The sequence below is a fragment of the Anomaloglossus baeobatrachus genome, chromosome 1, assembly GCF_048569485.1.
Source record: "Anomaloglossus baeobatrachus isolate aAnoBae1 chromosome 1, aAnoBae1.hap1, whole genome shotgun sequence".
NCBI classification, from domain to species: Eukaryota; Metazoa; Chordata; class Amphibia; order Anura; family Aromobatidae; genus Anomaloglossus; species Anomaloglossus baeobatrachus.
Window position 1 is genome coordinate 364959752 of NC_134353.1, and position 26195 is coordinate 364985946.

The 26195-nt window shown below is 45.5% G+C and overlaps 2 protein-coding genes across 4 annotated transcripts in view; one reads left to right on the forward strand and one right to left on the reverse strand.

The window, feature by feature from the left end:
- The window catches only part of PURG (purine rich element binding protein G), a 55985-nt gene extending 51345 nt beyond the window's left edge, over positions 1-4640 (reverse strand). For both annotated transcript variants that reach the window (XM_075352465.1, XM_075352464.1), the window contains exon 1: positions 4526-4640. The gene's annotated coding sequence lies outside the window, so the exon portion shown is untranslated. The remainder of the gene's footprint in view (positions 1-4525) is intronic.
- A 169-nt stretch (positions 4641-4809) lies between these two features.
- The window catches only part of WRN (WRN RecQ like helicase), a 345122-nt gene continuing 323736 nt past the window's right edge, over positions 4810-26195 (forward strand). For both annotated transcript variants that reach the window (XM_075352466.1, XM_075352467.1), the window contains exons 1-3: positions 4810-4943; positions 19322-19439; positions 20594-20709. In XM_075352466.1, coding sequence (XP_075208581.1) covers positions 19365-19439; positions 20594-20709 — 191 coding nt within the window. In that variant the 5' untranslated portion in view covers positions 4810-4943; positions 19322-19364. The remainder of the gene's footprint in view (positions 4944-19321; positions 19440-20593; positions 20710-26195) is intronic.

Sequence of the window (26195 nt, forward strand, 5' to 3'; positions counted from 1 at the left end):
CCACATGGTCACCAGACCAATCTATGGCTATTATTGCATCCAAGACAAATGCAGGACATATGAAGAGGACAGACCTCCCTTGATGTCTTACTCTGCACCATGATAGGCTTTGAGAGTGGTGACTTCAGGTCAATAAAGCAGCTGTAGCTGAATATCTGGCTCATAGCCTAATGGTGTGCAAACACCCTCTGATGATTTGAATAGATACTGTACTGCAAGGAATATAAGGCATCACACACCAAGCCTAAAGGCCACGTCTCACTAAGCGACATCACTGCGGAGTCACGGTTTTCATGAAGCAACAGCGATCTCGTTAGTGATCTCGGTATGTGTGACATCCAGCAACGACCTGGACCCTGCTGTGAGGTCGCCGGTCGTTGCTGAATGTCCTGGACCATTTTCTTCAGAGGCGGTGTCCTGCTGGGCAGGACACATCGCTGTGTTTGACACTGTGACAGGGTCACAGTGACTGCTGAGATCGTTATACAGGTCGCTACTGCGACCGGTATTATTCCTGCATCGCTGGTAAGATCTGACTGTGTGACATCTCACCTGCGACCTCCCAGTGACTTACCTGCGATCCTTATCAGGTCGCATCGTTTTCGGGATCGCTGGTAAGTCGCTAAATGTGACGGGGGCTTTAGGCATCAAACAGAATCTATTAATCACTGAACCATTGGTATGGCCATTTATCAACACGACAAAGCCAGGCCGCATGTTGCTCGTGCTGCTGTGAGCAGCCTGCGTGGCTGTTACGAGTACCAAGCACCCAGGCATGGTAGTGCTCACCGATCACTAGTCGTTACGAGTACGGAGCACCCGAGCATGGTAGTGCTCACTCATCACTAGCCATTACGAGTACCAAGCATCTGAGCATGGTAGTGCTTGCTTATCACTAGTCATTACGAGTACAAAGCACCTGAGCAGGGTAGTGCTCGCTCATCACTAGTCATTACGAGTACAGAACACCCGAGCATGATAGTGCTCGCCCATCACTAGTCATTACGAGTACTGAGCACCCGAGCATGGTAGTGCTCGCTCATCACTAGTCATTACGAGTACTGAGCACCCGAGCATGGTAGTGCTCGCTCATCACTAGTCATTACGAGTACTCAGCACCCGAGCATGGTAGTGCTCGCTCATAACTAGTCATTACGAGTACAGAGCACCTGAGCATGGTAGTGCTCGCTCATAACTAGTCATTACGAGTACAGAGCACCCGAGCATGGTAGTGTTCACCCATCACTAGTCATTACGAGTACAGAGCACCTGAGCATGGTAGTGCTCGCCCATCACTAGTCATTACGAGTACAGAACACCCGAGCATGGTAGTGCTCGCCCATCACTAGTCATTACGAGTACTGAGCACCCGGGCATGGTAGTGCTCGCTCATCACTAGTCATTACGAGTACAGAGCACCTGAGCATGGTAGTGCTCGCTCATAACTAGTCATTACGAGTACAGAGCACCCGAGCATGGTAGTGTTCACCCATCACTAGTCATTACGAGTACAGAGCACCTGAGCATGGTAGTGCTCGCTCATCACTAGTCATTACGAGTACAGAGCACCCGAGCATGGTAGTGCTCACCCATCACTAGTCATTACGAGTACCGAGCACCTGGGCATGGTAGTGCTCACCCATCACTAGTCATTACGAGTACAGAGCACCTGAGCATGGTAGTGCTCAACATCACTAGTCATTACGAGTACAGAGCACCTGAGCACGGTAGTGCTCACTCATCACTAGTCATTACGAGTACAGAGCACCTGAGCATGGTAGTGCTCGCCCATCAATAGCCATTACGAGTACCGAGCATCTGAGCATGGTAGTGCTTGCTTATCACTAGTCATTACGAGTACAGAGCACCTGAGCATGGCAGTGCTCGCTCATCACTAGTCATTACGAGTACAGAACACCCGAGCATGGTAGTGCTCGCTCATCACTAGTCATTACGAGTACAGAGCACCTGAGCATGGTAGTGCTCGCTCACCACTAGTCATTACGAGTACCGAGCACCCGGGCATGGTAGTGCTCACCCATCACTAGTCATTACGAGTACAGAGGACCTGAACATGGTAGTGCTCAACATCACTAGTCATTATGAGTACAGAGCACCTGGGAATGGTAGTGCTCGCTCATCACTAGTCATTACGAGTACAGAGCACCTGGGCATGGTAGTGCTCGCTCATCACTAGTCATTACGAGTACAGAGCACCTGGGCATGGTAGTGTTCACTCATCACTAGTCATTACGAGTACAGAGCACCTGGGCATGGTAGTGTTCACTCATCACTAGTCATTACGAGTACAGAGCACCTGAGCATGGTAGTGCTCGCTCATAACTAGTCATTACGAGTACAGAGCACCCGAGCATGGTAGTGTTCACCCATCACTAGTCATTACGAGTACAGAGCACCTGAGCATGGTAGTGCTCGCCCATCACTAGTCATTACGAGTACAGAACACCCGAGCATGGTAGTGCTCGCCCATCACTAGTCATTACGAGTACTGAGCACCCGGGCATGGTAGTGCTCGCTCATCACTAGTCATTACGAGTACAGAGCACCTGAGCATGGTAGTGCTCGCTCATAACTAGTCATTACGAGTACAGAGCACCCGAGCATGGTAGTGTTCACCCATCACTAGTCATTACGAGTACAGAGCACCTGGGCATGGTAGTGCTCGCTCATCACTAGTCATTACGAGTACAGAGCACCCGAGCATGGTAGTGCTCACCCATCACTAGTCATTACGAGTACCGAGCACCTGGGCATGGTAGTGCTCACCCATCACTAGTCATTACGAGTACAGAGCACCTGAGCATGGTAGTGCTCAACATCACTAGTCATTACGAGTACAGAGCACCTGAGCATGGTAGTGCTCGCCCATCAATAGCCATTACGAGTACCGAGCATCTGAGCATGGTAGTGCTTGCTTATCACTAGTCATTACGAGTACAGAGCACCTGAGCATGGCAGTGCTCGCTCATCACTAGTCATTACGAGTACAGAGCACCTGAGCATGGTAGTGCTCGCCCATCAATAGCCATTACGAGTACCGAGCATCTGAGCATGGTAGTGCTTGCTTATCACTAGTCATTACGAGTACAGAGCACCTGAGCATGGCAGTGCTCGCTCATCACTAGTCATTACGAGTACAGAACACCCGAGCATGGTAGTGCTCGCTCATCACTAGTCATTACGAGTACAGAGCACCTGAGCATGGTAGTGCTCGCTCACCACTAGTCATTACGAGTACCGAGCACCCGGGCATGGTAGTGCTCACCCATCACTAGTCATTACGAGTACAGAGGACCTGAACATGGTAGTGCTCAACATCACTAGTCATTATGAGTACAGAGCACCTGGGAATGGTAGTGCTCGCTCATCACTAGTCATTACGAGTACAGAGCACCTGGGCATGGTAGTGCTCGCTCATCACTAGTCATTACGAGTACAGAGCACCTGGGCATGGTAGTGTTCACTCATCACTAGTCATTACGAGTACAGAGCACCTGGGCATGGTAGTGTTCACTCATCACTAGTCATTACGAGTACAGAGCACCTGAGCATGGTAGTGCTCGCTCATCACTAGTCATTACGAGTACCGAGCACCTGGGCATGGTAGTGCTCGCTCATCACTAGTCCAATACAAGTAAACGAGCACCTGAGCATAGTAGTGCTCACTCATTACTACCTGTCACCTAAAATAACCATTTTATTTCAACTGCTCACCAGAATATGCATTTTTTATGAATCTTCTATACAATTCCAAAAGGTCATTTTTATTTAATGCTAATATTTATTGTTTTCACCAAGTGGGTTGTGCTCACCGGACAGTTATGCAGAGCAGCAGATTTGAAATAGGTTATCCAATCAGAATCCTTACATATCCATAGGACATTACCATTATATTTGACCCTATACAATTAAGGGGCTTCCGTTGAAATCTCACCAAGGAGATCTGCAAGGAGTTTGTATGTTTTCCCCGTGTTTCTGTGGATTTCCTTCCAAGACCTACTGATAGGGGCTTTAGATCGTGAGCCCCAATGGGGACAGCGATGATTACGTCTATAAGGCGCTGTGGACTAGGAGGGCGCTATATAGTGAATTGCCTGCATCTGTGATTGAGCACTGTCCGCGGTGCTGAACGTACCTAGTACGATCACTTATTTCCCAATACATGGCTCCATATCCATTACTGATCATACATGCGATGACACCAACCAAGGTTATATTGGGTCCTAGTGGTTGGTGGACCATGGTGGAATGGATGCATGTTGGGATCTTGTATTTTTGGAGGATATTGCTATAGTGCTGAATTGCTTTTATGGGGATGGTAAGGCAGTAAGGACCTGGCTACCTGCCAGTGTGCACACTGTAGCGGATGCCCAGCGCTGAGCACAAGTGACAGCTCTCAGCTGCCTCCCATATAACCAGCTGAGCACTATGCGCCCCTGACCTTGCAGCTTTCCCTGGGAGCAGTGTATGAGCTCAGCACGCCGGAGGACAGGCCTCTACTCACTCTTACACGCAGTGCATGGCGGGCCGACCTGCTCCCCGGTGCAGCCTTGAGAACAGCGCTCCTCCCGCTTTCATGGCCGTCCGGGAATGACTCCTCCATCCGCGCGTTGGCGCAGAATGACGTCACCGCCACAAAGTAGCAGGGTCCTGGAGACAAGCCTCGGAAAGCGGAAGTGGCCGGGAAGAACGGTGCATGCCGGGTTCGAGGTGGACCAATCAGGATAGTGCGGGCTGTCAGGGCGGAAGTGTTTCTCCGGAGCAGCCTCACGTGAGTCAATTCGCGCCCTGACTGAACGCAGCAGTGAGAGATGTGAGAGGGTCACAGTGGTCTGTGCTGTGCACGGCGGGGGATGCTTTTACTGTATCGCGATAAAGTGTTTGTCCTGACAGCGGAATACAGTGCAGCCACATCCAGTACTGTGAGTTTTGGGGAATTGCTCGTAGTTCTTTATGTTTGCAGGTTTTGTATGGTAAGAACAGATTCTGCACTCTGCTTTGCATTCGTTTCATTAATAAGAGCTGTAATGCACAGACTGTTACTACTAATGAAATCACCTCACTCGGATTGTAATGAAATGGCCATTATAGGCAGCAAGAACCTGGCTGCCAGTGAACACACTCTGCCTGACCAATATTAAATCACCCAGCTCCATCGACCATGCCTTTAATCTGTGGGAGCCCTGGCAGCCACTTCTGGCATCCACAGCTTTTCTTTTGATTAGCGAGCCTGGTGCGATGTCATGCCCTGCCCCCAACGTTGACGACCTGCCCCGCCCCCCCTTCCGACGTTGGCGTTTTGCCCCCCTTTCCGACGCTGGCGTTTTGCCCCCCCCTTCCGACGGCGTTTTGCCCCCCCCCCTTCCAACGTTGGCGTTTTGCCCCCCCCCCCTTCCAACGTTGGCGTTTTGCCCCCCCTTCCGTTGTTGGCGTTTTGCCCCCCCTTCCGTTGTTGGCGTTTTGCCCCCCCCTTCCGTTGTTGGCGTTTTGCCCCCCCCTTCCGTCGTTGGCGTTTTGCCCCCCCTTCCGTCGTTGGCGTTTTGCCCCCCCTTCCGTCGTTGGCGTTTTGCCCCCCCTTCCGTCGTTGGCGTTTTGCCCCCCCCTTCCGTCGTTGGCGTTTTGCCCCCCCCTTCCGTCGTTGGCGTTTTGCCCCCCCCTTCCGTCGTTGGCGTTTTGCCCCCCCCTTCCGTCGTTGGCGTTTTGCCCCCCCCCCTTCCGTCGTTGGCGTTTTGCCCCCCCTTCCGTCGTTGGCGTTTTGCCCCCCCTTCCGTCGTTGGCGTTTTGCCCCCCCCCTTCCGTCGTTGGCGTTTTGCCCCCCCCTTCCGTCGTTGGCGTTTTGCCCCCCCCTTCCGTCGTTGGCGTTTTGCCCCCCCCTTCCGTCGTTGGCGTTTTGCCCCCCCCTTCCGTCGTTGGCGTTTTGCCCCCCCCCTTCCGTCGTTGGCGTTTTGCCCCCCCCCTTCCGTCGTTGGCGTTTTGCCCCCCCCCTTCCGTGATTGGCGTTTTGCCCCCCCTTCCGTGATTGGCGTTTTGCCCCCCCTTCCGTCGTTGGCATTTTGCCCCCCCCTTCCTTCGTTGGCGTTTTGCCCCCCCCTTTCCGACGTTGGCGTTTTGCCCCCCCCCCCTTTCTGATGTTGCCGTTTTGCCCCCCCCCCTTTCTGATGTTGCCGTTTTGCCCCCCCCTTTCCGACGTTGGCGTTTTGCCCCCCCCTTTCCGACGTTGGCGTTTTGCCTCCCCCCTTCGGACGTTGGCGTTTTGCCCCCCCCCCCCTTTCTGATGTTGCCGTTTTGCCCCCCCCCCCTTTCTGACGTTGCCGTTTTTGCCCCCCCCCTTTCTGACGTTGGCGTCTTGCCCCCCCCTTTCCGACGTTGGCGTCTTGCCCCCCCCTTTCCGACGTTGGCGTCTTGCCTCCCCTTTCCGACGTTGGCGTCTTGCCTCCCCTTTCCGACGTTGGCGTCTTGCCTCCCCTTTCCGACGTTGGCGTTTTGCCTCCCCTTTCCGACGTTGGCGTTTTGCCTCCCCTTTCCGACGTTGGCGTTTTGCCCCTCCATGACACTCATTGCTAACCCAGTAAGTAAGGAGAAAAAAAATATATATTATATATGAAATATGTATGTGTGTATATATAGATATGTATGTATGTATATATATAAAAAAAAACCTGGATTCTGACCCTTGTTCACCACTTTATTAAAAAATACATGAAAAAAGCCATGAAGATCCGACGTCCAACAAATCCGAAGTAGGCCATAAAAGTTAACTTGAAAGACATAAAGAGAGAAATAAAGACAAGACACAGTCCCTCATTCACCAATTTGTTCCTAAAACAACTCCCACGCAATTGCGACGTAGTCCATGTGGAAGTCCCACAACGTTCCCTGACTTAGTCGCCCAGCATATGGACCCATAGGACGTATCAGCAGCCACTGCCGGGTCACAGTCCTCGAGAGAGACGGCGAGTGTGCCAAGCGGTGACGTCATAATTTTACCGTAGCTCACAGTGGCCAGGTCACACGGATAGTAGCGCGAGAGCCAGCCGTTGTGAACTGTGGTAACCTTATGACTATATCGCTCGTCCCTGCTGTCGTCTCGCGCTATTTTCTATGTGACACAGCCACTGAGAACTTCTGTAATTTTATGACGTCACTGCTACCAGCACTGGCAGAGTGCAGCGTGAGACCCTGCGGTGGCTTCTATTACCATCTATGTGGCTTTGTTCTCAGAATGAGGCTCCATACGCTGGGCAACTGAGTCTGGAAATGTTGTGCGACCATTATTGCTTACTAGGGAGCTGCGTTGTAGTTCTTGTGGGAATAAATTGGTGAACGAGGGATTGTGTCCTGTCTTTATTTCTTTAATTCTGTCTTTTTATGTCTTTCAGTGTTCGCTTTTGTGAACTATTTTGGATTCATTGGATTACGTTTGATCTTCATGACCTTTTTTCAGTTATTCTTTCAATAAATTGGTGAATGAGGTCTAGCGTCACGGGGAGTTTTTTTTTGTTTTTTTTTTATAAATAAATAAGAGAAAAACAAATATTATTTTTTAACACTTACTGGTTTAGTACTGGGAATGTCTGATAGATGCCTATCCATTACTAACTCCTGAGCTTGATGCCAGCTGTCAATTTACAGCGGACTTCAACCTCAAAAGTATTACCCCGATTGCAACCACACCAGTTCAATCAGGAGGAGCTGGGCAAAGCACCAGAATTAGTGCATCTAATGGATGCGCTACTTCTGGGGCGGCTGCTATTTTTATGCTGGGAAGGGCCAAATAACCATGAGCCTTCCCAGCCTGATAATAGCAGACCCCAGCTGTCTGCTTTACGTTGGCTGGTTATCAAAAATAAGAAGAAACCCACGTCTTTTTTAATTGTTTAAAAATTTTTTTATAAAAAAATGGCATGGGGTTCCCTTCTATCTGACATGATCTCAGAGATCAGCGACTCTGAGATCATGTCAGTATTGGGGTCCATGACACCATACGAGGATCTTTTAGACACACATCTTGTCCTCTTGGGACAACTCCTCCTGGGCATTTAACTTAAAGATCTGTCTACCAGGCTGTGTTAAAGCTTTTTCAATCTTGGTGGATGGTTCAAAAAAATCTATAGAGGTTAGTCTGCTGGAAGCAAGATCTTTTGGTAACTGTCATAATCGACGGTAACTGTCATAATCGACACTAACTGAAGGGGTTGGGGAGCCATAGTTGCACAAACCTCCTTCTGGGGGCACTGGACACATGAAATCGGCCTAAAATTTTCCAACTTGAGAGAACTTAAAAAATATGGGTGAACCACCCTTTTATTGTCCAGATCGATATTATATTGAGAAACAATGTTTCTCTCAAATACCTTGTGTTGGCAATAGTGTCTGTGAGAGGCGCTATTGCAGACCGCTGTTCCCACTTCAGTGACGTCTCCGTCAAGTGCTGCACACGTCACATCCGTGTGGCAGGCTGTATTTTTCGCTGCAAGCAAGAGACGTGACGCGCTGTGCTGTGCTGTTCTGTTCTGTGTGGAGGAGGGAGGGGGAGCAGGGAGCAGATGGGCTGTGACAACGGTGAAACACTGCTCACAGCTCAGTGAGTGAGGAAGACTGCAGCCGGCCGCACGGATGTGACGTGTGCAGCACTTGACGGAGACGTCACTGGAGCGGGAACAGCGTTCTGCAATAGCGCCTCTCACAGGCACTATTGCCAACACAAGGTATTTGAGAGAAACATTGTTTCTCAATATAATATCGAGCTAGACAATAAAAAATATGGGTGAACCACGCCTTTAAGGCAGTAGAGGAAGCTCTCAAAGCTGCAACAACCTTGATTCAAGGGTTCCATGTGAAAACCTATTCAGACAACATAACTGTGGCTCATCTATGTCACCAGGGGAGCACAAAACACTAAAGTCTGAAGATGGTCTCCACAAGAATATTTTATTGGGCAGAGCAACATCTCCTATCCTTATCGGCCTTCCACTTGAAGGACTCTGCCGATATCCAAGCAGACTTCCACAGCAGAAGACACGTCCACCCAGGCGAGTGAATCCTAGACTCAGAGGTGTCCCAGATGTTAATCAGAAAATGGGGTTATCTGGAGGTAGACATTTTTTCAAATCACCAGAATGCAAGGTGGAACACTACTTTTCACTAAACTCAATAGACAAATGCCTGGCAGTAGATGCGTTTGCTCATCCTTGGACCTTCACTCTGGCACATACCTTCCCAACGATTCCTGCTCTGGCAAGGACATTACAGAAAATCAGGGCAGACACAGTCACTACGATTTTGATAGCACCCATGTGGCCCAAAAGAAGCTGGTTAGGGGCTTTCATAAATTTAACCCAGGAGGGTTCCTTGATGCTGCCTTGGATCAACAACCTTCTCCATCAGGGTCCTCCATATTTTTCAGATCTGCACAAGTTGAGCTCGGCTGATGAGACCACAATCCAGAGAGCCAGAGGTTTCTCAGATAGTGTTTATAAGAAGTCTTTAAAAAAGCAGAAAACCTGTAACATATGCCATATACAGTAAAATCTGGAAGATGTTTATTTTCTGATGTAAATCCAATCCTCCAGATCAGTTCCATCCTAACATAGCTCAGATCTTAATTTCCTCCAGAATGGACTACGAAAAACCTAGTACTCTCAAGGTCCAAGTTTCAGCTCTAGGTTCCTTCTTAGATCAGAACCTCTAGAGCCAAAGCTGGATTAAGAGGTTCATAACTTTGGCATTCAGACTACAACCTAGGCAACCCAATTTGGTCCTCCCGGAAAATATATATTATTCTTAAAGGTTTAGCACAAGCTCCTTTTGTGTCAGTCACCTGTGTGGACCTGAATACGCTACCCTGTATAACTACCTTCCTGGTCGCAATAACTACAGCAAGAAGAGTTGAACTTCAGGCTCTGTTAGTCAGAGACCTCTACCTGAGTATTCTAGAGAATAGAATTTATTTCTAGGACATCCCTCTGGACAGCACCATAGGAGTTAACCCCTTGACCTATACAGGGACAGGATTAGAGAGAGGTTAAAAGCCCCCTCCCATCTCCACCCTCCAGTGTTTTTCCTGTCTCTTCAGGAGACATGCATGAGAGCTGCTCCTAGAGTGGAGTTATTTTATCCTTTTGGAATTTACTCTTATAGACTCATGAAGTACGGACTCAGAAGGATCGGGGGTCTCAGCCTTCCCCTCTCCAGGTCAAGCCGCCCGGGGCAATCACCTTTCAAAGAGAGGTCCTTCAGCCATCACTCGCTGGATGAGAATGGGATCGGGGGGGTCTTGGCCTTCCCTTCTCCCTGTCAAACGGTCTGGGGCCGACACCTCTCGGAGAGGTCCATCAGCGCACCATCTGCAATGATGTGGTATTCCTGCCCGTGATGCCACTTCTCTTCATGGAGGGCTCTTGGCATTACCAGCTTCCCCTATCCCTCTAAAGTTTGTAGGTGGAAGGAAGGGGCGAAACCACAGCACAGTGGAGGCTGTACAGGTACAGTCATATGAAAAAGTTTGGGCACCCCTATTAATGTTAACCTTTTTTTCTTTATAACAATTTGGGTTTTTGCAACAGCTATTTCAGTTTCATATATCTAATAACTGATGGACTGAGTAATATTTCTGGATTGAAATGAGGTTTATTGTACTAACAGAAAATGTGCAATCCGCATTTAAACAAAATTTGATCGGTGCAAAAGTATGGGCACCCTTATCAATTTCTTGATTTGAACACTCCTAACTACTTTTTACTGACTTACTAAAGCACTAAATTGGTTTGTAACCTCATTGAGCTTTGATCTTCATAGACAGGTGTACAACAAAGATTGAGTTCTTTGGTCATACAAAAAGGCGTTATACATGGAGGCAAAAAAACACGGCATTCCAAGAAAAGCACTTGCTACCCACAGTAAAATTTGGTGGAGGTTCCATCATGTTTTGGGGCTGTGTGGCCAATGCCGGCACCGGGAATCTTGTTAAAGTTGAGGGTCGCATGGATTCAACTCAGTATCAGCAGATTCTTGACAATAATGTGCAAGAATCAGTGACGAAGTTGAAGTTACGCAGGGGATGGATATTTCAGCAAGACAATGATCCAAAACACCGCTCCAAATCAACTCAGGCATTCATGCAGAGGAACAATTACAATGTTCTGGAATGGCCATCCCAGTCCCCAGACCTGAATATCATTGAACATCTGTGGGATGAATTGAAGCGTGCTGTCCATGCTCGGCGACCATCAAACTTAACTGAACTGGAATTGTTTTGTAAACAGGAATGGTCAAATATACCTTCATCCAGGATCCAGGAACTCATTAAAAGCTACAGGAAGCGACTAGAGGCTGCTATTTTTGCAGAAGGAGGAGCTACAAAATATTAATGTCACTTTTATGTTGAGGTGCCCATACTTTTGCATCGGTCAAATTTTGTTTAAATGTGGATTGCACATTTTCTGTTAGTACAATAAACCTCATTTCAGTCCAGAAATATTACTCAGTCCATCAGTTATTAGATATATGAAACTGAAATAGCTGTTGCAAAAATCCAAATTGTTATAAAGAAAAAAGGTTAACATTAATAGGGGTGCCCAAAGTTTTTCATATGACTAAGTGCACTGGGAATGTGCGGGGCCTCTGGGCTGACTCAAGCTGCATGTCTTATGCAAACCTTGCCTCGTGCACTATGGTGATTTACCTTGTAGTTTTCTAATAAACAAAGGTACTTATTTATCAAAGATTTGGTCTTTCAAATGTTTCTTCAGGACTTGGCAGTTTTTGGGTGTTATGGACCCTACACCAGCCATGTTATTCCTTGATGGGAACCCTTAAGATGCGCTGCATAGGGTTTTCACATGATTGCAGATTGATCCTACTATCCATATTTCTGATTTTACAGATTAATATGTTTAATTTAGTTCTTGCCCGGGATTTGTGTTTTTAAGGCTTCTGTACCCGCCCTGAGCTATTTCTTTGGTACTGCTCCTATGGTGCTGTCCGGAGGGACGTCCTGGAAAATAAGAATTAGGCTATGTGCGCACGTTGCGTAATTACATGCAGTTACACTGCGCTTTGTAGTGCAGCGTAACTGTATGCGTCCTGCGTCCCCTGCATAATCTATGGAGATTGTGCAGGAGCCGTGCGCACGTGGCGTCTTAGAGCGCAACGCTTCGGCTGCTGCCCGAATCGCTGCGTTCTAAGACGTGACATGTCACTTCTTCCGTGCGCTTTGCTGGCAGCCCCTGCTCTGTCTATGGCAGGAGCTGCAGTCAGAGCGCATGGAATCGGCTTTTTTTTTTTCACTACGGACATTTTCGGCAGCGATTTGAAGCGCACGTGTACTCTTCAGATCGCTGCAGAAATTTCTGCAGAGCTAGTACGCAACGGCGCACATAGCCTTACACCTACCGATATTCAGTAATTCAATTTCCAGTAGTCCCTCAGGATAGCACTCTTATTTCCCTCCCCTTAGGGTTTATCTTGCAGATGAGTTACTATTTGTTGTATAAACCGTTTGTATCCATACTTCTGTAAGTAGTTGAAAAGACACTTGAGGGTGGAGGTGGGGAGGGGCCTTTTAATCTCTCTCTGATCCTATCTCTGTGTAGGTCAAGGGGATTAACTCCTATGGTGTTGTCCTGAGGGACTACTGGAAATTGAATTACCGAAAACCGGTAAATGTAATTCTTATTTTTTTTTTTTTGTCTCAAACCATCATTTCTTCCAAAAGGGGTTTCAGAATTGCACATTTACCAGGACATTATTCTACCCTCTTTCTGCCAAAATCCATCCAATGACAAAGAAGCGGAATTCCATTTTTTTGGATGTATGTAGAGCAGCATTTCACTACCTCCAGCAGAATCTTTAAGAAAAGACCAGAATCTCTTCATCCAATTCAGTGGTCAAAATAAAGGCAACAAATATGATTGTCAACTGGATCAGAAGAGCAATCTGTGGAGCATACAAGAACCAAAACCTGTCACCACCAGAAAAGTTCACAGCTCACTCTACCTGATCCATATCCGTCTCCTGTACTGAAAGGGCAAATGTCTCCATCGAGCAGATTTGCAGAGCTGCTACGTGGTCTTCAGTCCATACCTTCCTTATACATTATAAATTAGATTTGACTTCTATTAAGGAATTAGCCTTTGGCAGGAATGTTCTTTTAGTTGTTTCTCCCACCCCCCACCCCCCTCCTAAAATTTTCATTGGTACTAAAGAAGGATGACTGAAGAAAATAGAATTTGTCTTATAAGTAATTTGGTTTCTAGGAGCCCTCCAGGACAGCACAGATATTCCCTCCGTCTTATGTTTATTACGCGTTTTTAATGGATTACTTCTTAAATAAAAGTTTAAACCATTCATACTGGTGTGATCACTTAAAAAAAAACAAAAAAAAAACAAAACACTTGAGATGGGACTATTTAAACTCTGTTTCCTGTCCCTATTAGGGTGGGGAGTTAACATCCTGTGGTGTTGACATGAAGGACTCCTAAAAACCGATTTTCTAGTACAATATATGGCAGAATGAATGTTATTCAAAAGTGCAACTTGTCCCTCGAAAAACAAGCCCTCACATAGCTATACTGGCAGAAAAATAAAAGTTATGCCTCTTGGAAGAGGAGTAAAAAAAAACGGAAAATGGCCTGAGGGTGAAGAGGTTAATCACAGATGGCATTACTGCTTCACTTAAACGCACAGAGATACTGCTATTACAAAATAAAATTCTTCTGGCAGCTGTTTATGTGGACCCAATTCATCGTAAATTGTTGGATGATCAACAGCTTACTAAAGGAAGAGAAGCTCTGACTGAGGTTGCAGTTAGGATGAGTGGCTACAGGACGGCCAAGAGCAAGAGACATTGAGTCATCCAGGTCTACTGCTGCCATCTCTTCAGACTCATCAGATGAGAAGTTTAATTTTGAAAAGTATTTGGACGACATGGAGCAGGCAAAGTGTTGCTGCAGGGATAAATATTCTACTCCCATAGCAAACAGATTGACCATATTTCAGCAAAATGTTTCACTTGCTCTCAAAGAAACAGAAGAGTTCAACCGTTCGTCAGAACTGACTGTGCATGAAGCAATTTCTTTATACCCTGACAGTGTTATAGATGTTTCCCGTGTGGTTACCGCCTTGCCACCAACCTAAGTTAGTGTAGAGGGGTCTAGTATAGAAAAAATGAGATCATATTTGAGGTAAGGAGGATCTGATGGAGATACTATTTTTCAGAACAAATTCATAGACTGCACAAATATTATTCAGTATGTTTTTGTTGAAAACTTTTTTCTCCCACTTTCTGGATAGTGTATGGCATATTTACAATTTATTCAAGTTTGTTCTGTATTCTAAAGTTGTATTCCAACAAATATATACTATATTCTATCTAAATAGCTTGATTATTATATCATAATGGTAATGAAAAGTCTGACGTTACCATTTTAGTAAATTTATCACTTAAACATGACTCTTGTATGAAGGAGTCGGAAGTCAGGGAAATTGTGTGTCAGGCCTCGGGATTTGATCCAGCAATCCTCTGTGCTGTAATTTAGAGCTGTCTCCCTCTAAACCAGGGTTTCCCAACTCCAGTCCTCGAGGGCCGCCAACAGTGCATGTTTTCAGGATTTCCTTAGCATTGCATGGGTGTTGGAATCATCAACTGTGCAGGTGATTAAATTATCACATGTGCAATACTAAGGAAATCCTGAAAACATGCACTGTTGGCGGCCCTTGAGGACTGGAATTGGGGACCCATGCTCTAAACCATGTGTGGGGAACCTTTTTACTGGCAGCGGCCATTTGGAATTTTCTCCCATCCTTTGGGGGCCGCACAAAATTATCACCTTGTAAACTATCCTGCTATGTTTGGTCAAACAACTAATTAACTCACCTCTTCTGTGATGTCTGGAGCTGCTTCTCTTTGGAATGGCTGTGATGTTCCATGATATTGATCATGAGCTTCGCACAACTGCTTTTCCAGAATGCTTCTCCAGGTCTGGAGAGGCTGGGGGCACACACATCACAAGACTGGCGTATACATCACAAGAGCGGATGGGGCATATACATCACAGGAGATGTTGGAGCATATACATCACAGGAGATGTTGGAGCATATACATCACAGGAGATGCTGGGGCATATACATCACAGGAGATGCTGGGGCATATACATCACAGGAGATGCTGGGGCATATACATCACAGGAGATGCTGGGGCATATACATCACAGGAGATGCTGGGGCATATACATCACAGGAGGCGTTTGGGTACAGATATCAGTTGGGGGGCACGGACAGCACTGGCGGCGGCATGAAGCGCACGAGGTGACAGCACTAGGGGGGCACAGACAAGACTGGGGGAGCATAGACATCAACAGGAGGGCATGGACAGCAGTGGCGAGTACGGAGCACTGGGGGGGTACACAGTACTGGGGGGTGGTACACGGCACTGCGGGGCACAGAGAACTAGGGAGCACGGACAGTACTAGGGAGCACGGACAGTACTAGGGGACAAGGATAGCACTGACCGTGGCATGGACAGCATTAGGTGGTGCAGACAGAACTGGGGGCAGGGACTGTACTGGGGGTGCATAGGCATCACCAGATGGGCACAGACAGCACTAGTGATGCACAGACAGCAGTATGGGTTACACAGCACTGAGGGGGTACACAGCATTGGGGGCACACTCAGTACTAGGGGGTACAGAGCACTGGGGGGGGGGCAGTCTGGGTTGCAGACTCACAGTACGGGGGTGGGGTGGTCACCAACTCTACGGTCTTGATTCCATATGGCTGTACATTTTTTTTTTTTCCCCTAATCTGACCATGGGGTCACACACAGTTCAGCCCCATTGAATCTGAGCTAATCCATGTACTGACTCGAAGGAGTTTAATAATTAAAATACCTCTGTTTTTTACTTTCCATATTTTGGATACCTCAATTCTGAAAGACGAAGCGTTCGCCTGCTCACGTGATGGGGGTCATTCCCTTGGCTGCGTTTCCGAGGTAGCACAGGAACACAAGTCTCTTTAAAAGTCCTGTGGTTTATTAACAAAAACACCATAAACCACTCCTCAAAACATAACAGAAATACAGACGGATTTCAGGTCCGTTAAACTCACGGTACTCCCGCACAGTTCAGATACACTTAATCTGAGTGCAGCTCTCTCAGCCTCCACTCAGTCACTTCCAGTCCGTTCACTCCATAGAGGTTTCTGTGCCTCTTTCACTGAGTCCAACAGCCCTGTTACCTCTCGCCGGCTGTTTCCCCATGAACACGGATTTCTGGTCCATCTTTGTTGTGCCCCGCCCGCGCAGGTTTGGATACTTCCCAGTACCCTGAGTCGAGCTCTTTCAGCGTCCACTCACTCACGTGTGAAGCCAACCCTCTGCTCCTTCAGATGGGTTCCTTCCAGAGGATTCAGACCTCCCTGAGATAAACAGCCTTTTTTCCCGCAGAGGCTGCTCCTCATGCAGTGCTTCTCATACACTGCTCCACACACGCTTACTGCTATGTGACAAACAACCTAATTGAGACCTGTGGTAGACACACCCATAGGCAGGGGTATGTGCATGGCCAGTCCCACCTATCTCTTAGCCATCCGTAATCTTGGCCCATTCAAACTATAGGAAAATGTCTGTGGCACTACAAGTGCCAGCAAAAGTTCCTGGGATCACACCTCTTTCGTGGTACATACCAGCCATTTACAATAAGGCCGGTCGCCTTGTCACAAGACAAACACCAGTGTGAAGAGTGGCATACAGAAGAGCATCCTCTGCTGCTTCAAGACACAAAATATAATTAAATTGTGGATGGGTCTAGTAGTCATGGGATAGCACTACCATGCTCGGGTGCTCAGTACTCGTAATGACTAGTGATGGGTGAGCACTACCATGCTCGGGTGCTCTGAACTCGTAATGACTAGTGATGGGTGAGCACTACCATGCTCGGGTGCTCACTACTCGTAATGACTAGTGGAGCACTACCATGCTCGGGTGCTCAGTACTCGTAATGACTAGTGATGGGCGAGCACTACCATGCTCAGGTGCTCTGTACTCGTAATGACTAGTGATGGGCGAGCACTACCATGTTCAGGTGCTCTGTACTCGTAATGATTAGTAATGAGTGAGCACTACCATGCTCAGGTGCTCTGTACTCGTAATGACTAGTGATGAGTGAGCACTACCATGCTCAGGTGCTCTGTACTCGTAATGACTAGTGATGAGTGAGCACTACCATGCTCAGGTGCTCTGTACTCGTAATGACTAGTGATGAGTGAGCACTACCATGCTCAGGTGCTCAGTACCCATAACAAGCAGTCAGATGGTCGGACAAGCTCAACCTTGTACCGAGTATAATGGAAGTCCATTGGGAACTCAAGCATTTTCCTGCAAGATCTTCAGTGACTTACATAATAATACTGTAGTCACATTATTCTGCAGAAGGGCTGGAGGCACACATTTGCTATCCTGTACTAAGGTGCTGCTGATTTGTAAAGTGCCATGGAATATGTTGGCGCTATAGAAATAATTTTATTTGTCTGGTTAAAAAAAAAATAAAAAAAAAATATCTTGCTTATAGATTATCTTACATTCTTCAAATATTTGCCACTGGAAAATCTTTCTGGCATGTGATCAAAAGAGAGCGTTTCGTGTAATAGCACAGGATCAGTGCTGTATGTATAGAGTTGGTCCTTTGCTAATAAAAGCGACATAATACGGGGCTTTGCAGAAAAAACGCAACCATTTTTTTTGCCGCCGGTTGCGTTTTTTCCGCATAGACTTGCATTAGCGTCGTATTGTGCCACATGGCCTTGCGTTGCGTCCGTTTTTTGCTGGATACGGCATATTTAGCCCATGCGGCTGCCGGATGGAACGTTGCCTGGCACTTTTTTTGTGCGGCGAAAAAAACGCATCGCGCCGGATGCGGCGCAATTTACAATGCCGGATGCGGCGTCCTGCGTCAAAAAACGCATCCGGCTGCCGCTTGCATGTTTTTGCACTGCACATGCTCAGTATGAAGCCGCATCCGGCAAAAAATGGATGGGCCGCATGGAAAAACTTATGCAATGGATCTGTTTTTTTCGACACATCCGTTGCATAGGTTTTTGAGCCAGATTGAGCCGCACTGCAAATACCGGATGTGTGAAAGCAGCCATAGCCAGCCCCCTTCACACACAGCTCTGTGGACATGACCATACATGAAGCAGAGAGGTGCATGAACCGGAATGCTATCTGAAGATCAGGTCACCATTGATAATTTTAGTAACATATGTATGTTTTATTAGAAACACAAATTCGTTTTTTGTTTGTTTTTTTTCCAATTGAACAAACCAAAACAACCTAAGATTTCCCAATAAAATATCATTTAGATTCCTAAGTGTTGCTATGAGAGAGCATATGGTTTGGAGCCACCACCAACCTTTTGGGGAAAAAGTACTGTGTTAAAGGGAACCTGTCAGCAGAATTTTTGCACTAAACATAAAAGATTCCCCCTCTGCAGCTCCTGGGCTGCATTCTAGCAATGTTCCTGTTGTTCTTGTGCCCCCTTTCTGAGCAAAATAAAGACTTTATAAAGTGGTACCTTTTTGTATTCAGATACTGTAAATGGTACACGGGGGCGGGCTGCCTGGTGGCCGTTATTCTGCCTCCTGTCACTTTAGGCCGTCCCCCATCGCTGATTTCCATAGCTGTGGACGCCGCCCAGTAATCCAGAGGTCCCTGCGCGTGCCCAGTGAATATCTCTTGTGGATGAGCACTGTGCCCAGTGTCACCACTGGTGACGTGTGCGCAGGCTTTAGATTATGGGCGGCGCTTTGATTTTCATTACCAAGTAACCGCCCATAATCGCGTGACCGCGCTTTCCCCCTCTGTCTCCTGCATCTTATCCTGACCGGTGGTGTCCTGCTCCGCGCTCCTCCCATCTATTTCCTGCCTCAGAGCAAGATGGGAAAGAGGTAATGTGGGGTCAGCAGGCCCGCGCTTGCGCAGAACGAAGGAGGCAGAATAACGGACACCAGGCAGCCTGCCCCCGTGTACCATTTACAGTATCTGAATACAAAAATGTACCACTTTATAAAGTCTTTATTTTGCTCAGAAAGGGGGCACAAGAACAACAGGAATATTGCTAGAATGCAGCCCAGGAGCTGCAGAGGGGGAATCTTTTATGTTTAGTGCAAAAATTCTGCTGACAGGTTCCCTTTAATGATGAATATGTTAATATGACTTGTCTGTGTAAGGAAATGAAAAAGGTAGCTATATACTACAGACCTGTAGCTGAACTTATTGCTGATTACAGCTATGTTTTTTTTCTTAAAGGGCTTGATGATTCCTTTTGCATGACTTTATATAGCACTAAATAATGTCAGGGGAGCAGCGAAAACTCCCCAATTGGATGTCTGAACAGGATAGTCACTGTACAAGCAAGACTACAAAGGCAAGTCCGCGTCAGTAAATTTTAATTCAGTTGTAATAATGTATTAGAAGAGTTATCTACTCTATCAATATACTCAATATGTAAGAAGGGGGCTGCATCTAATCTACTGTTACTTGTATAGTGTAGTATTTCTGTGCTGCTTAGGCCGGATCCAGCACATCCGGCATTTCGTCGGTTTGCCAGATCCGTCACACTCCAGTACAGTGCAATACAGTACAATGGCATCGCGGCAAGCTCTGGTCACGTGACTGCATGTGCCTGGAGCTTGCCGCGATGCCATTGTACTGTATTGCACTGTACTGGAGTGTGACGGATCCGTCGAAATTCCGAATGTGTGAAACCGGCCTTAGCCACACTGTAAAGACAAGCACCCCCAATTATGACTCCTCCCATCTGGCACAAATCTTCGGCAAACTCGTTGGAAGCAGACTCCCTAATTTTCTGAACACTTACGTGGGCTTATCTGGGTTCAAGAAGTACATACAAACTGTTTATCAGTCACTAATGGCATTTTTTTTTCTTTTTCATAAGCAAATTTTATTGAAAATTAAGAATGCAAGTTACATCAAAATGTAAATCAAGACATGTATCAATATGCAGTTGTAAGTGGCCTCATTGCAAATCCTATCTAGAAGGATATCATACAGTAAAGTATCGATTACATCACATATTAAACATGATCCTTATGTTATATTATTAATCCCATAACAGAATCTTTAAACCAAGAATTTATCATAAGACAAAATTCAAAGTTAAGAAAAAAGGGAAACTGAGAGACATTAACAAAAAGGGGAAAAGAAAAAACAAACAGATGAATTAAGGGATGGCTTGGGGAGGTAGTGGGGGGGAGCTTATATATCATAATATGTCATTTAGTCTAATCTAAGGTGTCTGACCTCTTTGTGAGTGGTAACTCTAAACCAACCGTGAAAAATCAGGTGACTAATGGCATTTTTAAGATTTCTGCAAAAAAAAGTTTTCTGTGGGTTTGTGTTTGTTTGTTTGTCGCGTATCAGCCATTAATATGACATTGTTGAATACAGTATCTGCTAGAAGCATCGTTGTGATTATCTCCTCAATTTGCTCATTGCTGACGTTCCCAGATGATGGGTAAATATTTTGCTTCTTAAAACCTTAATTTGCTTCTTCATTAGAATTTTTCCTTGAAGAAAAACTTACTAGAAGATAATCTCCCATTCCTAAAGTTTACTGGCTCCATTGTTTATAGCTATGAAGCACAGGAGTGTTCATTCTTTTCAGAGTACATCAGGTGAGTCATTTTGACTAGCACAATTTACACTTCACTTTAAGGCTGTGTTCACACGTGGCCGCAATGAGGTTTTTTTTTGTTTACCACATACTTTTGAAATGCAACTTTATCTGTTGTTTTAATCTCCTGTTAAATTGGGTACTGGGATGTGCATTAATCCTCCTTACTCTCTAGCACCAAACTTAGTTTACTTTTTTTTTTTACTTTATTTCTTTGAGTGGCTGGTACCCAGAAGTAAGGCTGGTTTCACACTACGTTTATTTAACATCCGTCCATAACGTTTTTTTAGCGGAAAAACGGATCCAGTGCAAATGCGTTTTCACTTCAATGCATTTGCAATGGACTCGCGTCCACCTGCGTTCGCATGCATTTGCGTGCGTTAGACACAGGATCCGTACTTTTGCGTTATTTTAACATGTTTCAAAAACGCTACTTGTAGCGTTTTTTACCTTTGTCAAAATAACGCATCTCACAGGATCCTTCACATTGCGCCGTGAGCTGCAATGCATTTCAATGAGCGCTGGATCCTGCCTAGCAGAATGCGTTGAGTTGCGTTGTAACAGGATCCTGCTTTTGTACTGAGCATGCCCAGAAAGTACTGAGCATGCCCAGAACCAGTCTCGCGTGATCTGTCTCTCTCCCCCTCCCTCTCTCCTCCCTCTCCTGTCTTTCCCCCTTCCTCCCCTCCCTCTCTCTCCCACCTGAGAGCTGCGGACACTCGTAACCAAGGTAAATATCGGGTAACCACTTCTCTTAGTTATCCGATGTTTACGTTGGTTACGTGTGCAGGCAGCCCTGCTCCTAGCAGCTGCAGACACTCGTAACCAAGATAAATATCGGGTATCCAAGCCCGATGTTTACCTTGGTTGCGAGCGTCTGCAGCTGTCGGAAGCCGGCTCCCAGTCTGGCACGTTTAGTTCCCCTCACTCCCGATCACATGACCGCCCCTAAACATCCAGTGACAGAATCCTGCAAAATAACAGATGCGTTAGCATGCGTTTTTTGCTGTAAAAGCAGGATCCGCTTTTGCAGCAAAAAAACGTTCCTGACGCATGTTAAAAAGACGTAGTGTGAAAGCAGCGTAAGACAGATTTATCATAGTGGTCCATTCTGGTGCATGCTTCGGCTCATCTAAGGTTACACCATCTAGCTTGCTTACTTTGCTCTCGAAATTTGTTGCAAAATATTGGAGCACTTCTTCGTAGACGATGATGCACAGTAGGTCACCCACCTGTCCTCACAGTTATGACCCTTTTCAAAGAAGTCACATCCAATATTCAGACAAGTGTCTAAAACACATAATAAATAGTCCAAATTGTGAAAGTGTTTTTTTTTTTTTGTTTGCACAAATTGTGTCCAAAATGTGGGTGGCATTTAGCTTGATACATTTCCCCATTGGTAACGCTTTATTGCTGTAGTCACAGCACCTTTGCACTGAAAAGCAATACGTTTGAGAACTTATGGACACGATCATTTTTGTTATGTTCTGCCACATGTGATTTAACCCCTTCACGACTGGCCGATTTTTCGCCATTCTTCTTCCGAAAGACGTAACTTTTTTCTTTTTCAGTCAATATGGTCATGTGACGGCTCATTGTTTGTGAAAAGAGCTGTACTTTCAAATGAAACCATAAGTTTTACCATATAGTGTACTGGAAAACGGCAAAAAAATTCCAAATGCGGAAAAATTAGAAAAAAAAGTGCGATAGCACTATTGTTTTTGAGATATTTTATTCACTGCGTTCACTCTATGGTAAAACTGATGTGTGGGTGTGATGCCTGAGGTCAGTGTGAGTTCGTAGACACCAAACATGTATTGGTTTTCATTTATATAAGGGGTGTGAGACTCATGTGGGATTAGTGGATGAGGGCAGGTATATCTCACCCCGGTATCGGTCCTATGTGACTTAGCCTGGCCAGGATCACCTGGCTACTAATGGATTAATGGGAGGTGAAGGACGGAGGTAAAAGGAATCTGGGAAGTTGGGGGAGTGTCTCCATCTGGGAACACAGTAAGCCTGTCTGTGTAGGAGACACTTGTGAGGAGCAGTGCCTGATGTTTGTATGGTTTAGCTGGAAGGGAGAAGCCCTCCAGTTGGTAGTTAGGATCACACCGTGTATAGTTAGTGCCGGACAGGCAAGGATTTATTTTGTTGGTGTTTTTTTTTCTTTTTGTTTATGCTTCACTGCAATAAACCTGACCAAGCGTCAGTTAAACCTTGAATTCGGCTGTCTGCCTGAGGTGAATACGTGCCCTTTGAACCCAGCAAAGGCGATCCCGGAGCGTGTTATCACAGGGGGTTAAAAAAAAAATCAGAATTTTGTCCGAAAGAAGTGGCGCACATTTGACGCCATATTCCGTGACCCATAGCGTTTTCATTTTTCGGTATCAATGGCTCAGTGACTGCTTATTTTTTGCGTCTCAGGCTGCCGTTTTTTTACAGTACCATTTTTGTTATGATGTTATTGCATTTAAAGCAAAACTTGTGGTGACCAAAAAAAGTAATTTTGGTGTTTGGATTTTTGTTTGCCACTACGCCGTTTACCAATCAGTTAATTGATTTTATATTTTGAAAGATCGGGCATTTCTCAACGCGGGGTGATTTTAAACTTTTTAGGTTTTTTTTTTTTTTAAATAAATCTTTTTTTTCAACTTTTTTTTTTATTTTACTAGTCCCCCCTAGGGGGCTATATGGATCAACAGTCCGATCGCTCTGCCATATCTGCTGATCACAGCTATACAGCTGTAAACAGCAGATATGCCTCACCCAGCTCTGGGTCGAGTGAAACCGAGAGTAATTCATGTGAGCTACAGGAGTCATCATATGACCCTGTGCTACCATGACAACCACCGGAAGTCACGTGATCACGTCACGTGACTTCCGGTATCGGCCGATGAGTAAATGTTTACCGTTGATGCCGTTGTAATGGCGCTGTCACATATTGACAGCGCCATTTAAGGGGTTATACGGCATGGGCAGATAACGATTCTGCTCGTGCCTGGCATGCACACATCTCAGCTGTGAAAATCAGCTGAGATGTGCGCCGATCGTGGCATGCTGCCGCCGGCAGACCGGGGGCAGTAACACTATGACCGCTAGGACGTAATATTACTACCCGCGGTCGTTAAGGGTTTAAAGGGAGTACGTTATCCAAAAATTACTTAATGTTTAAATGAGGATTGTAATGTCAAATGTATTTTTCACAATACATTTTTGAAAATGTTTATCCATAACACAATCTGGATTAGTAATAATTAGAAATGTCACAATTTTCTCACTGGGCACTGGGGCTATTCTAGACTTACCTCCTGTTCTTTCAGGAAACCCGTATGTACATTAGCCATTATAGACTATCTTTTGTATAGAAGCATCTAATGAGACATTGTAAAAGGAGATGGAGTGGTGACATTGCCTATCGTGAATATTGCATCCTTTGTCAGCTGTATAAGTGTTACTTGCCATTTTAATACTGCCTACGATGATAATAACCTTGCATCACAACCCATAAAACCAAAAGTTTGGATACACCTCATTCAAAGTTTTCTTTATTTTCAGGACTCTGAAAATTGTAGATTCACATTGAAGGCATCAAAACTATAAATTAAAACATGTGGAATGAAATACTTAAAGTGTGAAACAACTGAAAATATGTCTTATATTCTAGGTTCTTCAAAGTAGCCACCTTTTACTTTCATTACTGCTTTGCACACTCTTGGCATTCTCTTGATGAGCTTCAAGAGGTAGTCACTAGAAATGGTCTTCCAACAGTCTTGAAGGATTTCCCAGAGATGCTTATCACTTGTTGGCCTTTTGCCTTCACTACGCGGTCCAGCTCACCCCAAACCATCTCAATTGGGTTCAGGTTTGGTGACTGTAGAGGCCAGGTCATCTGGCGTAGCTCCCCATCACTCCTTCTTAGTCAAATAGCCCTTACACAGCCTGGAGGTGTGTTTGGAGTCATTGTCCTGTTGAAAAATAAATGATGGTCCAACTAAATGCAAACCGGATGGAATAGCACGCCGCTGCAAGATGCTGTGGTAGCCATGCTGGTTCAGTATGCCTTCAATTTTGAATAAATCCCCAACAGTGTCACCAGCAAAGCACCCCCACACCATCACACCTCTTCCTCCATGCTTCACGGTGGGAACCAGCCATGTAGAGTCCATCCGTTCACCTTTTCTACAAAGACATGGTGGTTGGATCCAAAGATCTCAAATTTGGACTCATAAGACTAAAGCACAGATTTCCACTGGTCTAATGTCCATTCCTTGTGTTCTTTAGCCCACAAGTCTCTTCTGCTTGTTGCCTGTGCTTAGCAGTGGTTTCCTAGCAGCTATTTTACCATGAACGCATGCTGCACAAAGTCTCCTCTTAACAGTTGTTCTAGAGATGAGAAGGTGTGTCCAAACTTTTGGTCTGTATTGTATCTACTATACATAAGGTAAAGCTAAACCAAATGGCTTGCAATATTGTTAGTGCATATATATACACCTCTGCATATTGATTATGTCCTGAGGCACTGTATGCACGTAAGGACTTGGTATGAGTTATGCAGTGTTAACACCCAGTGAGATTCTAATGATATACTAGTACACGTGTCCTAGTATCCCCCAGTGCAAACATTCCCGCATTTGGTTTGAGGATCTATGAACCCCATTATATGATTATATAGACGTTAGGGGTAGTGCACTAACAATCAAATGTTGAAAGATATATCATAGGTGCTTCTTTTACCTAGCTGCTCTCAATTGATATCAAGGTTTTTGTAACTACCATATTATATCTGCATTGGAATTCTATGCCCAAATTTAATATATGCTGATGATTTTTTTTTTTTTTGTAGCATTTGCCATGTATTTATATATGAGTATTTTCTGAGCTATTTATATTACCAGGTATAGTCAGTGTGCCTGTGGTGTATTTAAAATTTACTGTAATTTTTCTACGTGCAATAAAGTAATGTGCAAAGCAAAAAAAGAGGCTAAAATATAACTTTTAATCCTAATATTCTTAAAAGCCTAGATTAGGCGACATGTAACCAAAAACTCCTTAATGTGCTGATATATCAGACTATACCATGTGATATTTAGTAATGGTGACCAAGGAGCCTATAGATATATAACAAAATTAACAAAAAAAAACAAAACTAACAAAATGAGTGTGATTATTTAGCCCAAAAGTAGACCGTGGTCCATCATATTAGCATAAAAAAATAATCAGAAAAAACTCATTATAAACAACCAAGGTACTGTATGTCAGTCCTCAAAGGAGGAACTTATAACATTTAAGAGTACTGAAGATGAGAGTAATAGAAACGATCTCACCCATATTGAGTGGCTTGGGGTACATCAAGGTTTCCTCTGTGTGGGTCCTTCCATTTTCATGTAGTCACTGACCCTACACATCCCTAAGGAAAATAGCATTACCTGATGCCCCAAAAACTTCTGCCCTTAAAAGGGCAGACCACATCTGACCCTCACTTGG